The following is an 18266-nucleotide window of genomic DNA, read 5'->3' on the forward strand; positions in this document are numbered from 1 at the left end:
AGCCTGTATCTTTGCAATCACTGGGCAGAGGGGGTGGGGGGTGGGGCGGTGGGCTCTCTCCGAATATGCTAGTGCTGGTAATTTTAGATTTCATTCACAAGTTTAATCGACTTCAGCGTGAGCCAAAGACCACTTGCAGTAATCAATAGCATCATCATTTAGGTAGTTGTATACTTTGTAATGTTGCTTAGTTTCCTCCTATCAGTTACCAGATTAAAAAAAGCTGTATTTAAAAAAAAAAAAAAAAAAAATCAAATTGACTTATTGGATTTGACTTGTATATTTTTACATTGGATTACATAGGATATATGGCACAGAAACAGGCCATTTGGCCCAACCAGCCCATGCCGGCGTTTATGCTCCACTCGAGCCTCCTCCCGCCTTTCCTCATCTAAGTCTATCAGCGTAAGCCTCTAATCCCTTCTCCCTCATATGCTTGTCCAGCCTCCCCTTAAATGCATCTATACTATTCACTTCAACCACTCCCTGTGGTAGTGAGTTCCACATTCTCACCACTCTGGGTAAAGAAGTTTCTTCTGAATTCCCTCTTGGATTTCTTGGTGACTATCTTATATTGATGGCCTCTAGTTATGCTCTTCCCCACAAATGGAAACATTCTCTCTCTATCCACTCTATCAAAACCTTTCATAATTTTAAAGACCACTATTAGGTCACCCCTCAGCCTTTTTTCAAGAGAAAAGAGACCCAGCCTGTTCATCCTTTCCTGATATGTATACCCTCGCATTTCTGGTATCATCCTTGTAAATCTTCTCGGCTCCCTCTCCAGTGCCTCTATATCCTTTTTATAATATGGCGACCATAATTGTATGCAGTACTCTTGAGTGTGGTCTAACCAAGGTTCGATACAGGTTTAGCATAACTTCCCTACTTTTTAATTCTATATCTCTAGAAATAAACCCTAGGGCTTGGTTTGCTTTGTTTATGGCCTTGTTAACCTGTGTTGCAACTTTTAGTGATTTGTATATTTGTACTCCGAGATCCCTTTGTTCCTCTACCCCACCTAGACTTGCACCCTCCAAGTAATAAGTGACCTCCCTATTCTTCCTACCAAAATATAATATTATCTGTGTTGAACTTCATTTGCCAATTATTTGCCCATTCTGCAAGTTTATTAATGTCCTCCTGTAATTTGTTGCAGTCCTCCTCAGTATTGACTATCCCTTCAAATTTGGTGTCATCCGCAAATTTAGAAATTGTTTTCTTGATTCCAAAGTCTAAATCGTTAATGTAAATTGTGAACAGCAGTGGTCCCAGCACTGATCCTTGTGGAACACCACTACCCACCTTCTGCCACTGTGAATAGCAACCCTTTACTCCCACTCTCTGCTTCTGTCTTGAAGCCAGCTAGCTATCCATTCTGCTACTTGTCCCCTGACTCTGCATTCTCTGACCTTGTTCATCAGTCTATTATGGGGTATCTTACTGAAGGCCTTTTGAAAATCTAGATAAATTACATCTACTGCATTACCATTGTCTACTTTCTCTGTTACCTCTTCAAAAAATCCAGTGAGGTTGGTCAAACAAGACTTTCCCTTTTGAAATCCATGCTGACTATTCCTTATTATATTTTTGGTTTCTAGATGTTCTTCTATTTTCTCCTTTAGTAGGGATTCCATTATTTTTCCTACCAGCGATATTAAGCTGACTGGTCTATAATTCCCTGGACATGTTCTATCCCCCTTCTTAAATATAGGTATTACATTAGCTATCTGCCAGTCCTCTGGCACTACACCTTTTTCTAACGAATTATTAAACATGTTTAGTAATGCCTCTGCTATTTTTTCCCTAAATTCTTTTAAAATGCGTGGATGCAATCTATCCGGACCAGGGGTTTTATCCTCTTTGAGTTTGATTAGTTTATTTAATATATACCCTCTTTTTATTTTAAATGCACTTATCTCATTACTAATCTCATCATCCAATGTCATGTCTACCTGTTCTATCTCTCTGGTAAATACTGAAGCAAAATAATGATTTAATATTTCTGCCATCTCTCTATCATTACCTGTGGTATTATCCTGTCTAGCCCTTAATGGCCCTATTTCCATCCCAACCTTCCTTTTTTATTGATGTGCCTGTAACATATTTTACTATTTTGTTTTATGTTCCTTGATAATTTAATTTCATAGTTCTTCTTTGCCTTCCTAATTGTTTTTTGACATCTCTCCCAATCTCTTCCTATTCTCCCTGAGAGTCACAGCTCCTTTTGTCCCCACCGCTCTCGCTAGTCCCGCTCTCACATCATTTATAAATATTTAAATTTTCATCCATTTTCCTGTTTTCAACAGTAAGGGGTAAAAATTAAAGGGTGCTACCTTCGCCGGGGTGCTAATTTTAGCGCCCCGAAAAAGTTAGCGCCCCCGCGGCCGATTTTCCAAGGTAGCACCCCGAGAGGGAGGTGCCGAGGTACTGCAGGCCTTCCTCCCCTTATTAAAGGGGAGGGGCCTGGCGCAGCACGTCCCAGCGCCCAGCTGGGCCACCAGGGATCGGGAGTGCCGGCAAACGAGCCCGGCACTCAAGAGGAGTGCCGGGCTCACGGAGAGCAGCCGGCACCCCATGGGGGGGCGTCACGGGGGCGGGGACAGCAACGGGGGCAGGTGCTGGCAGGCGGCCAGCAACAAAAATGGCCGCCCACCACCTCCCGTTTAACTAGCACTGCCCCGGCCGCAGGTAGGCCCCCCTGACCCCGGCGGACATAGCATCTGGTGGTAAGTCAGGGGGCACCACCCAATATTACAGCCGGGGTGCTGCGCACGATGATGATATCATCGCCGGCGGCGCTGCCGCTAACCTCCCACTGAATTTCGCGGGAGGCGTTAGCGGCGCTGCGCCCAGGCGCTAGTTGATTTGCGCCCTCTTTAACGGGAGGCGCAAATCAGCTGAATTTAGCCCCCTAAATGTTGGAAATGACAATCGGCAATTTTATCATGCAAACCCATGGCACACTCGTATCGAATTCCCCTCTCTGCTGTTAACGGGTTAATAGTGGTTAGAGGCATTTGCTGTAAGTGCATGAATGTGGATAACACTGCTGACCAGGCTTAAATGTGCAAAGTTAAATAAATTTAAATTGGACTGGAGCAGCAGCAGTTTCTTTTTAGTGTTAAAACAGCAACATCACTCGCCCTGTGAATAATCAAATAAGTTCAATTTTCCTATTGCGGGAAGGAGGGCCCAGTATTCATGTTACAGGTAAAATTCTTTGAGAAGAAACCAAGCATGACTCAGACCAGGGTTTTCCTTGGATATTGATATTACTGCTCCATTTTGCTAAGTGTTGAGTTAGGTCTCTGTCTCTCCCAGGTTAAACCCATTTCCACTCCAGTTTAAGAGATTTTCTTTTTTAAAACGCTGCAAATACAAGAAAACTGAAATGATCCACTGAAATTTGCTGGAGAGACACATCTTCAATTTATTTCTAAAAAGTTGCAAAATGACTGCAGCGGGGTTTCCAAGCTTTTACCACTCGCACAGGGCGAAATCTCTTGTGAACTATACCATTAATTGGTTGAAATCACACCCTGCAGTATTAATGGTGAGTGCGTTAATGTGTTTCTGCTAAAATTCCATTAAAATAAATGGGCAAATTGCAAGCAAAACATACGGTGATCTATACAACCTCAACTTTTCATTACCGATAGGGCACTTGGAGATACGTTAAGATAGCTGAGAAAGGAATTTCATATTGCACAGTATGATTTTAACCCCTAAATCTGGTTCAGGATGGTTCCAGCAGTACAGGAGTTTCCTTGGGGGTTCTCCTGATTGGTGCAAGATCAGCGGAGACCCTGGCTACACCGCGTGAATGGAGTTTCTGCCGATCTGCCAAAGTTATAGCAACCAACCGGGAGAACTCCCGGTATGCATCTACATCATGATTAATCCTTGCCCTGCTGAACAAATGATACTCATACAGCTGGCAGACAAAAAAAAATGGAAAAGTTGATGACCTAAGTTCAGTTACACATCAAATAAATCATACATGACAATAAGATTATGTTCCAAAATGTGCTACGTTTAATATATGTTAAACAGAACAACCTAAACTTTGTCTAGCTTATAGGCCACTTGCAGATACATTAAGCCATCATTAAGATTCAATCAACTGATGTTATCATAGCTATATCTCTTTAAGTAATAACCTTGAATTATTAACTTATAATGCATATCTATATATAAAATATATGTGTGTTTGTGTGCGTATATTGTATATAAACCGATCTGGAACAAATGTGAAGAAGGTTCTTGTTGCATGGACTGAAATTAAGAATGAACTACTTCACCTTTTTGTGAAATACATAAAGAAACAGATGGTTGCTGACTAAACAGATACCAGCACTGGCAGAAGTTACATGGGAGCTGAGTGTGCTAGTCAGGGAGCTGTAGGCCCATATGTGAGTCTCACTTGAATATAATTTCTACAAGCTGTGGGAACCATCAAAAACATGCCCTACATTCTAACATTGGTGTGTTGTAGCACTTAAGGTACAGCTCATTGGAGACATTTGATGAATTGAGTAGGCCTTTAGTTCTGTAGGAAGAAGAGAGAAAAATCTCTTAATACAATGGGCCATCATTTAATTACCTAAGATTTTTATCATCCACATAAATGTGAAACACAATCTCCGCTGTAACATGCTTATGTGAAAATTATCAGAGCAGATTTTCTGGCCCCCACCCCTGCGCCGGACAGGAACAGCACACCTCAAAAGAGCATTGCTCCTGTCCAGGCCCAGGAGCGCTAGCATATCCTGTCACAGGCCATCAACATGGCACAATAGCAACCCTGTTGCAGGTCATCAGGCCGTAGTTTTGACAGAAGGGAGAAAAGTTTGAGGTAAGATCAGGCCTGCAGCTATGTATCAAGTCTCCAAAATCAGGCCTGCTGATTGAGATCGACAGCCAGAAGGCCCCGATTGTATGTAAACATCCTGGGAGCAGTCAAGACCAGCATTTAATCATCTCTATTCTGCAATTATCCTTATAACAACCAATCCGCATTAACTGACATAACATTATAAGTAAATAATTACAGTAAAACTACTTCATAGCAGTTCAAGAAGGTGGCTCACCACCATCTTCTCAAGGGCAATTAGGGATGGGCAATAAATGCTGGCCTTGCCAGTGGCGCCCACATCCCATGAACGAATAAAAAAAACTTGAACTTTTTAAAAAACCATTAAACGTTAACTACAAAAACATGAATGGCTATTGACGGGTGTTTTTCAGAATCTCACTACAGGTTTCGGATCTAGCCAGTAAGCTCTGGTTCTTTGTTTTAAGTATTAGGTTGCTAAGGATACCCGAGGGCAGGAACCTTTCAGTTGTATTGATAAAGTTTATTAATTTACTCCACACAACACAGTTTATTACTATTTCTTTGGACCTTTTTGCCTTGATTGGAATTGGATAATCAATACTTCAGAGCAGGTTGGCAAACCTCTGAGGTACGAATTGACCAGTGTTTAATCTGCGCATTGATTTTTATCATCATTTCCTAGTCCTGGTCCACGGTCTGCAGGGAATATTAACCAACTCTCCAAAAATTTGCAGTAATGTTAGGCCGTGTAATGAGGTTAATATTGATTAACCCCAAAATCTCAATGCTGCAGAAAGCCAAGGAAAGAATGCAATCCCCAAATGAGATGCATCCTCTGGCCTTTATGATCTTTTTACCGACACAGACCTGTTTAACTTTCTGTCGCCAGACAATATACAGATAATTCCTCATTTGCAGCAGGCTCAGTTTGTTAAGGAGAAACTTCTTTTTGTGAGTAATTGCTGTTACCAGCGATGTCTTCTACTATTACTGCGGTAGAACCTCACAAGCCGACCACCCCTCCATCTCAGTCAATCTAAGCCTACTAGTTTTTCCAATGCCCTTTCTGAAATCGACATTAGTGCTTCCTGTAGGCCTTGCACTTACTTCCTGTCACACTTTAGCCATCGCAGTTGAATAGTGCTAAACAGCCTCGTAGCCAATCGCTTTTCTTTTCCGTTGAAGTCAATGAAAAAATCGCACATGGTATAAAACAAGTTGTTGATTCGCTGTTGCCCGTTTCCGAGCTACCGCTGAAGACCATTTTCACCCCTCCCTCTTCAGTGTCTGCTCTGACTCACTATGAGCAATGCCATGGGAGACCTGTTAGTCCATGTAAAAGTTTTGGAAGGGTCCATCACACTCCAGATGTCACAGCTCACAGTGTCAAAAGTAGGAAACAAAAGAGAAAGATAGGCAGCTGCTTCTTGCTTATGTCAGTTATGTTATGTCTGACATTGGTGATAGGTACTCGATTGCCTTGGCCTGAGCACATGGAGTTTGATAGTGCTGTTATCATGGTATTGTGTATAGGTATTCGATTGCTTTTGCCTGGGAGTGTGTGTGGAGCAGCCATTAAAAAAGCAACATGAACTGAACTCTGCTTACGGTCTCTGGATTATCTTTGCAAACGCAACATTTGGCAACAAGGATGGCTGAAATCTCTCTTCCACCACCTCCTCCTTTCCTTGCACTACCCGGTGAGCCGCTGATCCCATGGGTTCGCTGGTTACAGTCCTTTGAAACCTATCTCATTGCTCTTGGACTAGAAAATGTGAGTACATCACGGAAAAAGGCACTGTTATCCCATTGCTTGGGAGCGGAGGGCCAGCGTGTTCTTGGGACATTATGCACAGCAGACTCAATTCAAACATATGATGAGGCTGTGGCTCTGTTAAGCACACACTTCTCTGCCCCACAAAGTGCCCTCCTGCGGCGATTCATTTTTAGACAGCGTCACCAACTCCCCGGCGAGTCTGTGCATCAATACGTGGCTAATTTGAGGGGGTTAGCTAGCTCGTGTAAGTTCAGTGCACTACAAGACGAGATGGTGCGTGATCAACTAATAGAGCACACCAACAATGTGAGAGTGCGTGAAAGACTGTTACTCGAGTCCGACGATCTGTCGTTGTCACAGGCAGTCAACATTGCCTTTCAAGTGGAGTCTGCAGCCGAATGTGCAGCAAAACTAGCACACACACCCAGTGACAGCGCCCTCGGCCCCGACAGCTCTGACACGGTAATGCTCGCGCGACGGCAGCAACGTGCACTACCGCGGCAACAGTGTGGAAACTGCGGATCTCGTTCACAAGCTACCAGAGCGCAGAATTGCCCCACGCGCGGCCAAGCCTGTCGCAATTGTGGAAAACAAAATCACTTTGCCAATGTCTACCGCTCTGCCCCGGTTGCTACAAATGAATAATCTCAGTCCTCAAGCACTATAATTCACAACGTGAGCTCTGGGCCAGTAGTGGCTTTCAAGTCATGCACAATTAACCTGAATGATGTGTGCATTCCGCTGTTGTTGGATACCGGTGCCAGCGTCTCACTGCTGAATGTGGACACATTCAAATGCTTTTTCAGCTCCCTGCCACTCTCTGCGCCCTCCACTGCCCTTTGCGGGTATGGTAATTCGAAAATTGGACTAGTGGGCTCAGTCAACCTCACTGTAAGCTATGGAACAAAAGTTTTGCCAGATTTTTGTTTTCATGTGGCATGCCAAGGAGCTAACCTGATGGGACTGGATCTTTTCACTGACCTGGGTTTTTCTCTCTTGGACACCGGCGGGTCTGCGATTCTGCACGTCGCCTCACCTTGGCGCCAAACATGGCCAGCACTCTTCGAGGGTCTGGGCTGCCTGACTGCCTTCACCCACCAGCCCATGGTTGACTCCACCGTTACCCCCGTCATTCAGCCACTGCGCCGCATCCTGCTTGCTCTCCGTGACGGGGTCACAGCTGAACTAAAGCAGCTACTGGAAGCTGGCATCATCGAGCCAGTTGATGCCTCCCCATGGGTCTCCAACCTGGTGGTCGCAATGAAAAAGTCAGGTGGTCTACACGTCTGTGTCGATCTTCGAGCAGTGAATAAGGCCGTAATCCCTGACAAATATCCACTGCCCACGTCAGAGGAACTCACAGCGCAGTTCTATGGTTCCATCCTGTTCTCGAAACTGGACCTTTGACAGGGCTATCTACAGGTTCCCCTCCACCCCAGCAGCAGGGACCTCACTGCTTTTGTGACACATGCTGGCATCTTTCGGTACACCAGGATGCCATTTGGACTTAGCTCTGCACCCAGCTGCTTCCAAAAGGTGATGTCATCTGTGCTCGCGGGCATTCCTGGGGTGGCCATCTACCTGGATGACATCGTCGTGCATGGGCCCTCGACCTCCACTCACGACGAACGCCTTCACAGAGTTTTCATGGCTCTAACAAAACACAAGCTCACACTGAATGGCAAAAAGTGTGTCTTTGCTGTTTCAGATATCGAATTTGTGGGGTTTCGGTTGTCGGCTGACAGTATATCCCCACTCCAGTCAAACGTGGATGCCATTCACAGCATCCCAGAACCCAGCTCTGCAGCACAGGTTGCCTCATTCCTTGGCATGATTGGGTACTACCTGAAGTTTTTGCCCTAGTACTCAGCCACCACAGCCCCACTGCGCCAGCTCCTGCGAAAGGATGAGCCCTGGGTGTGGTCACAAGCCTGTACGGAAGCTGTTCACTTCCTCAAATCGCAGCTCACGTCGCCTCCAGTGTTGGCTCACTTTGACGTCGCCAGCCCCACCCTCGTCACCTGCAATGCGTCCGCTGCAGCTGTGGGGGCGGTGTTATCACATACAGAATGGAGTGGAGAAACCAATCGCCTTTGCCTCCCGAGCCCTTAGCCCCACCGAACAGAAGTACTCAGTAGGCGAGCGTGAGGCGCTGGCGTGCGTCTGGGCATGTGAGCGGTGGCACCTGTACACGTATGGCCGTGCCTTCACCCTGCGAACCGATCACCAGGCTCTCACTGCCCTGCTGTCAACATCCGGCACGGGCCACAGGCCACTGCGTCTACACCGCTGGTCTGACCGCCTCCGCCAATACAATTTCAGTCTCCAGTTCACTCCAGGACGTGACAATGTTGTTGCAGATCTGCTCTCCCGCACTGTCTCTGCCCCAGCCCCACTCGTCGGGTCTGACCATGTGGAACAGGATATCATCCAGATGCTGCACACGCCTCTCCAAACCACAGTCTCTCTCCAGGAGCTCAAAGAGGCCTCTGAACAGGATCCGGCCCTCTCCCAGCTGTGCACCTTCATCAGAGATGGTTGGCCTTGCAAGGTGCCCGAGGAACTGTCTGCCTACTCCAGAGTTAAAGAGGAGCTCTCCTGCTGGAATGACTCCTGTGTTGCACGTGGGCTCTGCACTGTGGTCCCAAGTGCCCTTCGTGTGCGTGTTTTATCCATGGCGCACGAGGGCCACTTGGGCATAGTGAAGCTCAAACAACGATGCCGAGACCTAGTGTGGTGGCCGGGTATCGACAGGGAAATCGAGGCCCTGGTCAAGGACTGTGCAGCCTGCCTTGTAAGTGGCAAGACTGGCCACCAAGCTCCTCCACCCTTACAACCCCTTGCCTGGCCCTCTCAGCCCTGGGAGCACCTGCAGCTGGACATCTGCGGGGAGATCCATGGTGTCCCCCACCATCAACGGTTCCTAGTGGTGACCTATGACCTGCACTCAAAATGGCCAGAAGTCACTGCCGTGGGCTCCGTCACCTCTCGGGTCATCATTGATATCCTTGAGTCCCTCTTCTCCCGCTGGGGGCATCCAAAGGCCATCACCACAGACAATGGCCCCCAAATGGTCTCTTCGGAACTCTCCTCTTACCTTGAGAGCAAGGGCATCTGTCACATACGCTACCACCCCGAGTCAAATGGGGTGGTGGAGCGTTTTAACCAGACACTGAAAAATGGCCTCAGAGCACACCTATCCCAGGGGTGTGCGTTTGACAAGGCCCTCCTCCACACACTGCTGCACTACAGAGCCCCCCAGCATTCCACTACAGGGGTCTCACCCGCATCCCTCATGGTAGGCCGTGAGCTCATGCAGCCCCTTGGCAGGCTCCGCCCCTCGCTAGCTCAGAGCCCTGCTCCACCGGCTCAAGCCACAGTCGCTAGACAGCAGGAGAAGATGAAACTCCGCTTCGACCAGTCGAAGAGGGCCAAGGCGCCCAACATCTCAGTCTCCGATTGGGTCAGAGTCCGCAGGCCTCACCGCAACAATAAGATGGCGTCATTCTGGTCCTCCCCTCTCCAAATCAGCCGCCAACTTGGACCAGCCACTTTCTGCCTCACTGACAGCTCTCGGTGGCATGCCAGCCGCCTTCGGAAGGTGCCAGCACCCCCTGATGCGGGATTATACGGACCTAATCCCCAAGCCTTACCCCCAGAGTGGCCGGATGCACATGTGGCTCAGCCAGCCAACCCTCAAGCAGATATTGTGCCTCAGCCTGCTCCTCACCAGCCCCCACTTCGGCCTGCTCTTCACCAGTCCGCACCTCGGCCTGTTCGTACACGTTCTCGCCCTGGCCACCTACAGGACTTTGTCACTACATTTCATGTTTGAAATTCTGTGAGGGGGGAGGAAATGTTATGTCTGACATTGGTGATAGGTACTCGATTGCCTTGGCCTGAGCACATGGAGTTTGATAGTGCTGTTATCATGGTATTGTGTATAGGTATTCGATTGCTTTTGCCTGGGAGTGTGTGTGTGGAGCAGCCATTAAAAAAGCAACATAAACTGAACTCTGCTTACGGTCTCTGGATTATCTTTGCAAACGCAACAAGTTAGCTTCATTGATTTTGTTGAGATACGTCTGCATAATGACCGGGAGCCAAATAGTTACAAGCACCGGCAATCTGCAAACTTCCTTCACCACAGGAATTAATCTGCAATTATCCCAAGGATGTTTACTGCAAGTGGCTTTTATGGTCTTCAAGGGACAGCCCACATTTAACACAGCTCTACTTTAGCAGCAGAATAATACAGTACATTGAAAATTGAATGATATAAACTCCTGTCATTATAATACAGCTCACCATCCAACCTACCATGAGCCGGGTCACAGGAGACCCAGTAATAAGAATAAATTGCTTTGTGATCCCATGTTGTTAAGTGGTGAATGTTATGAAAAGGTAGCTCAGTGAGTTTCAAAAATCTGCAGCCCGATTTATTAGGAATTCACAGTTAGTTACTTAATTCAGATAATCCTAGCTTCCTTATCATCTCCGAATTTGCATTGGAACTGAATAAAAAAATATTTACATGAGGAATAAATTTGATGCATGAGAAATTCTGTCCCAATTTATTTTCAGCAAATACTAAATAGGCAAACTTTTAATACACAGCAAAATAAATTAAAATTCTCCCAGGGCACCACCATTTGGGTTTATTTTTATTTAAAGCAAAATGTCGTTGATTTTTTATGGAACGCAGCATCTTGTAAAGCTAAAGTTTACCAGACTGGTTAGCCAGGAACCTCACAGGCTACTGCACTATGTCGTAAGCTGGGAGACCTAGGCACGGATTTAAACTCCCGGGTGGAAGTCGTGCAGTTGAGGGCCGAGACAGACGGGAAACCACCTGGCCCTCCGCAGCGTGAGGCAGGAGAGATTTTAACTCCCGGGCCTTATCTGCACAGGCCCAGTCTTTCTCCCGCCCACACATGGTGGGAAATGCTATCTGGTCAGTGAGCAGGAGCAGGATTTTGGGAGGCAGGAGGCAGTTAGGTAAGTGCTCAGGCGGGCATTGCGGTTAGAGGGGGAGGCGATGCCCAAGATTTCCTTGTGGGTCCTGGAGGAGCACTTCTGCTCCTTTGGCCCACAAGGAAAGAAAAAAAAAATAAACTTTGGTGGACCTCTTCTGGCCTCAGATGGAAGGCATCAGAGCCCTACTTTAAATAAGCAGGAGGAGCTCTGATTACATCATCGGGGCCTGACTGCAATTTTAACCTGAGGCTTGAGCGGAGAAGCCAAAATGGAGTCAGGCCCCGATGATGTAATCGGAGCTACTCCTGCTTATTTAAAATAGGACTCTGCTGCCTTCTATTGGGTGTCCCACTCACCTGCTCAAAAGAGCAAATCCAAACCACAACCCATTCAAAGATTGGAGCAGATAAGTCGCTGTGTCAATTTTAACTGCCCGTCTGTCTGGTTTCCACCAGGTGGGCAGGGTTAAAATCGGCGCTCTGCAGCCCAGTCTTGAATTCCAGTCTCAGTTGACCAGGTCAGTTGGACTTGTCAGGTAGGTTCTCAATGACGTCATGCAGCAGAGGTGAGGGGCCTAGTCAACGGCAAACAAATTGGCAACGGGGCACCACCTCAGGCTGGGTTTCACACCCCTACTAGTTGTTCACAGTAGGCAGCGCGGAGGCCATGGATAATTCCATGGGCAGGGCCACGCCATCCTCTTGCATAGAGTCCAGTTATGCCTGGTAGGAGGCAATAACTAGACAAAAACATATATTTTTCAAATTCACACCCTCCTCAGGCATTGTTAATATCCTCATTTGGAACCTTTACTTCAGTCGAATACAGGCATAAACTGGCTAGTTTCAAACCTGATGATTGCACAGTGGTTGGTCAATGCCATAATCTGACAGTTTGAACAGATGAAGCCACAGTGACAGATAAATTCCATGGCCGTGCTGAAACGCTGCGTGCAGCCTGGAAGCCCCTGCTGTTACTAGTTGTTGCTTTCACACACAATGCTCTGTACTTACTCCTGGCTTCCTGATTTCCTTCCAATTAGGCCATCAAATCTGCTGCTTGACCGGAGCAACACAGACGTTACAGCTTTCCGCTCCGTGGGTGACTGGCTTGACGGTGTCCGGATGGGACAATACAAGGACAGCTTCACGGGGGCAGGGTACAGTGCCTGCGACATGGTGGCAAAATTGTCCTCAGAGTAAGATAATCTTTTGTTTTCGATGGCGGTACAACATTTTGAAGAAGGTACACAAGCTGCAAAAATAAGTGCTAGGGTCCAGAAGTGACATTAGCACTAGAATGTGTGCATCCGACAGCTAGTGTCATTATTAACCTTGGATTCACAAGCATCTCATAGCACTAACACCGAGATAATTATATCTTATTTCACCATAGAGGCTTCCTATCTGGCTTAAATAATTGGTTTGCCTCTGTAGTATTTCAATGTCAATGCTTTAGGTTGCGCAGTGCTGGAACAAATTGGAGTCACTTGGTGCTTTGCTCATGCAACATCCTTTAAAAACGCCCGCTCAGGTTTCCTGATCATTCAGCAGGTAAATGAACTGTTTGAGGCAGCACTGAGTCGTACAAAAAGGAAGATTTCAGGTTTGATCGATTGTCTGTACTAAGTCTAAAAACCTGAGTCAGAGAGCACTGGGGGTGCTACAATTGGCCTTAGTGTTGTCAGGTTAGGGAAAGGAGTAACTGGTCAGGGTTCCTGCTCCTAATAAATCAGCACTGGTCGGTTCTAGATGAACACCAAGTTGGCTTCGGCTGTGATTTCTCACCCCTTGCATCCAAAAATGGACAGCGCATTAGCGCACGCTGTCCAGCCTGACATCTGAACAGTGGCCGCTTGGGTGAAGATTGGAGATCTACTGTCACCTGTGGAGCTTCTTTGAGAATGTTAAGAAGATAAAGTAGATGATGGAGATCTCAATGATGTACGTTATTTGGAATTCGGAAAGCTTTTGTCAAGGTTCCACATGAAAGACTTCTAATTAAACTATTTGCCACAGGAATCCAGGGTAGAACTGGAAGAGAAACAATAGGAAGTAGAAAGTACTTGTACTGGGCGAGTCATTGAGTGAAATCACAAGGGGCCCAGTGGTTGGATTCCCACTGGAGGAAAAATTGGGTTGCTTTGCAGCTCTCGTTAGTGCCCTAAGAGGGCGCTAACAGGGCACAAAGCAACTATCGCCCGGGTGCGGTGCCACCCACGCCTCCCGCAAAATTCAGTGGGAGGTTAGCGGCGGTGCTAACCGGTAGCGCCCTGCAGCGCTGCGCCGCCGGCGATGACGTCATCGCCGGCAGCGCTGCGCCGCCGGCGATGACGTCATCGCCATGCGCAGCGCCCTGGCCTCTATCTTCGGGAGCGCCCCCTGACTTACTGCCGGACGCTATGTCTGACGGGGTCAGGAGGGCTTACCTGCGGTCGGGGCGGCGCTATTTAAAGGCGAGGTGCAGGGCGGCCATTTTTGTTGCTGGCCGCCTGCCAGCACCTGCCTGCGCTCCCGTCCCCGGCCTCCTGAACACCTCCCCCCCCCCGCCCCCCCATGGAGTGCCGGCTGCGCTCCAAGAGCCCGCCGCTTCTCTTGAGTGCCGGGCTCTTTTGCCGGCACTCCGATCCCCGGGGCCCCAGCTGGGCCCCGGGTCGCACTGCACAAGTCCCCTCCCCTTTAAGAAGGGGCGAAAGGCCTGCAATACCACGGCACGTAGTGCCGCGATATTCACTCGCAGCGCCCCAAGAGGGATGCGGGACGCTTCCAGTAGCACTCTGCTTCCCTCTTGGGACACAACCACTCAATTTCCGACGCGGGGGCGCTAATTATTCCGGGGTGCTAAAAGCAGTGCCGCGGCGAAGTTGGCGCTCCAAATGGGGCGCTACTCAATTTTTAGCCCATTGTTTCTAATCTGTATAAATAATTTGAATATTGAAACCAACCGTGATCTGGTCAAATTAACCGATAACACTAAAATAGACAGAAAAGTAAAGATAGAAGACCGAATTTAACTATAGGCAGAGAACAGTCAGGCGATGGGTAGAGCCTGCCTGCTGCCTGCCCATTCTTGCTGGCATTTGGCCTGAAGCAGTTTAAGGCCCAGACCTCACTCACTTGCCACTGGAGTCTTGCAAGCACCAAGCGACGCCCCACAGCAGCTCGCCAGTTGTTGGAGGGCCAAAAATCGTCTGGCTCCCATGCTGAGCTTTCCGACAGTCAGAACCTGAAGGGGGGAGCAATTTTATCGGCGGGGGGGGGGGGGGGGGGGCGGGCGGCGGCGGCCTCAGAAAGCCTGGCAGTAGGTCAGAGTTCTTTTTGTGAGCACACCAAAAAAGAGAAATTAGGCATTTTCTGGGCTGTTTTCTGAGTGGTCCTCAGTGGTCCTGTTAAGGACCATTGGTTAGGCTGCTCACTATGTGGTACAAATGGGCAGAGTATGCACAGCACCAGCAGAAAAGCATTCTTCCAACTCAAAATGAGACATCTTGCAGGATAAAGAGGCTATTTTAACCTACTTACTGCCATTTTGGTCCAGGACTGTAAGGGTCCAGAAGGCATTTTTTTTAAAGCTGTGTAACTGTTCGCTTCACAGAAGATAATACATAGAAACATAGAAGATAGGAGCAGGAGTAGGCTATTCGGCCCCTCAAGCCTGCTCCGCCATTCAATGAGATCATGGCTGATCATCCAAATTCAGTACCCTGTCCCTGCTTTCTCCCCGTATCCCTTGATCCCTTTAGCCTTAAGAAATATATCTAACTCTTTCTTGAATATATTTAATGAATTGGCCTCAACTGTCTTCTGTGGCAGAGAATTCCACAGGTTCCCCACACTCTGGGTGAAGAAATTCCTCCTCATCTCAGTCCTAAATGGCTTACCCCTTATCCTTAGACTGTGACCTCTGGTTCTGGACTCCCCCGCCATCAGGAACATCCTTTCTGCATCTAGTCTGTCTAGTCCTGTTAGAATTTTATAAGTTTCAATGAGATCCCCTCTCATTATTCTAAACTCTCGCGAATATAAGCCGAATCGACCCAATCTCTCTTCATACGTTATTCCTGCCGTCCCAGGTATCAGTCTGGTGAATCTTCGCTGCACTCCCTCCATGGCAAGAACATCCATCCTCAGATAAGGCGACCAAAGCTGCACATGATACTCGAGGTGTGGTCTCACCAAGGCCCTGTACAACTGCAGCAAGACATCCTTGCTCCTGTACTCAAATCCTCTTGCTATGAAGGCCAACATACCATTTGCCTTCTTAACCGCCTGCTGCACCTGCATGCTTACCTTCAGCGACTGGTGCACAAAGACACCCAGGTCTCGTTGCATGTCCCCTTTTCCCAATCTACTGCCGTTCAGATAATAATCTGTCTTCCTGTTTTTGCCACCAAAGTGGATAACCTCGCATTTATTCACATTATACTGCATCTGCCATGCATCTGCCCAATCACCCAACCTGTCCAAATCATACTGGAGTTTCTCTGCATCCTCCTCACAGCATACACGCCCACCCAGCTTTGTGTCATCTGCAAACTTGGAGATATTACATCGAGTTCCCTCATCTAGATCATTAATATATATTGTGAATAGCTGGGGTCCTAGCACTGATCCCTGCGGTACCCCACTAGTCACTGCCTGCCACTTGGAAAAAGACCCGTTTATTCCAACTCTTTGCTTCCTGTCTGCCAACCAGTTCTCTATCCAAGTCAGTACCTTACCCCCAATCCCATGTGCTTTAACTTTGCACGCTAATCTCTTATGCGGGACTTTATCAAAAGCCTGCTGAAAGTCCAAATACACCACATCCACTGGTTCTCCCTTATCTATTCTACCAGTTACATCCTCAAAAAATTCCAGTAGATTAGTCAAGCATGATTTACCTTTTGTAAATCCATGTTGACTTTGTCTGATCCTGTCACTGTTTTCCAAGTGCTCTGCTATTACATCTTTTACAATGGACTCTAGCATTTTCCCCACTACCGATGTCAGGCTTACCGGTCTATAATTCCCCATTTTCTCTCGACCACCTTTTTCAAATAGTGGGGTTACATTAGCTACCCTTCAATCCATGGGAACTGTTCCAGAGTCTATGGAATTTTGGAAGATGACCAGCAATGCATCTACTATTTCTAGGGCCACTTCCTTAAGTACCCTAGGATGTAAATTATCAGGCCCTGGGGATTTATTGGCCTTCAATCCCATTATTTTCCCTAATACCATTTCCCTACAAATACTGATTTCATTCAGTTCCTCTCATTAGACCCTATGTTCCCTGACATCTCTGGGAGGTTATTTGTGTCCTCCTTTATGAAGACAGAACCAAAGTATGTATTTAATTGGTCTGCCATTTCTTTGTTCCCCATTATAAATTCCCCTGATTCTGACTGCAAGGGACCTATGCTTGACTTCACCAATCTTTTTCTCTTCACATATCTATAGAAGCTTTTACAGTCAGTTTTTATGTTCCCTGCAAGCTTACTCTCATATTCTATTTTCCCCCTCTTAATTAATCCCTTTGTCCTCCTTTGCTGAATCCTAAACTGCTCCCAGTCCTCAGGTTTGCTGCTTTTTCTGGCCAATTTATATGTCCTCTCCTTGGATCTTATGCTATCCCTAATTTCCCTTGTTAGCCATGGTTGAGTCACCATTTTTGTTTTATTTTTATGCCAAACAGGGATGAACAAATTCTGTAGTTCATCCATGCGATCTTTAAATGTTTGCCATTGCCTATCCACCGTCAACCCTTTAAGTAACGTTCCCCAAACCATCCTAGCCAACTCGCACCTCATACCATCGTAGTTTCCTTTATTTAAATTCAGGACCCTAGTCTCTGAGTCAACTACTTCACTCTCCATCTTAATGAAGAATTCCAACATATTATAATCGCTCCGACCCAAGGGGCCTCGCACAACAAGATTGCTAATTAATCCTTTCTCATTACATAATACCCAGTCTAAGATGGCCTGATCTCTAGCTGGTTCCTCGACATATTGATCCAGGAAACCATCCCGTATACACTGTAGGAATTCCTCCTCCACAGTATTATTACTAATTTGGTTTGCCCAATCTATATGTAGATTAAAGTCACCCATGATAACTGCTGTGCCCTTATTGCATGTGTCTCTAATTTCCTGTTTAATGCCATCCCCAACCTCAGCATTACTGTTTGGGGGTCTGTATACAACTCCCACTAACGTTTTCTGCCCCATGGTATTTCTCAGCTCTACCCATACAGATTCCACATCATCAGAGCTAATATCCTTCCTTACTATTGTGTTTATCTCCTCTTTAACCAGCAATGCTACCCCACCTCCTTTTCCTTTTTGCCTGTCCTTCCTGAATATTGAATACCCCTGGATGTTGAATTCCCAGCCTTGGTCACCCTGGAGCCATTTCTCCATAATCCCAATTATATCATATCCGTTTACATCTATTTGCACAGCTAATTCATCCACCTTATTATGAATGCTCCTCGCATTAAGACACAAAGCCTTCAGGCTTGTTTTTTAACACTCTTAGTCCTTTTAGATTTATTATTTACTGTAGTCCTGTTTGATTTACACCCTTGGTTTCTCTGCCTTCCACTTTTGCTTTTCTCCTTCCTGTCTTTTGTTTCTATCCTTGCTTCCCTTTCCTCTGTCTCCCTGCACATGTTCCCAACCCCCTGCCA

At 46.9% G+C, this 18266-nt stretch overlaps 1 protein-coding gene across 2 annotated transcripts in view; it reads left to right on the top strand.

Annotated features, from left to right (window-relative positions):
- Nucleotides 1–18266, top strand: part of epha3 (eph receptor A3) — a 268070-nt gene that overhangs the window by 234854 nt on the left and 14950 nt on the right. For both annotated transcript variants that reach the window (XM_086007038.1, XM_086007039.1), the window contains exon 16: nt 12637–12792. In XM_086007038.1, the coding sequence (XP_085863164.1) occupies nt 12637–12792 (156 nt within the window). The remainder of the gene's footprint in view (nt 1–12636; nt 12793–18266) is intronic.

Source organism: Somniosus microcephalus, chromosome 14 (genome assembly GCF_052327205.1).
Source record: "Somniosus microcephalus isolate GS21.2 chromosome 14, FLI_Smic_1.0, whole genome shotgun sequence".
NCBI lineage: Eukaryota > Metazoa > Chordata > Chondrichthyes > Squaliformes > Somniosidae > Somniosus > Somniosus microcephalus.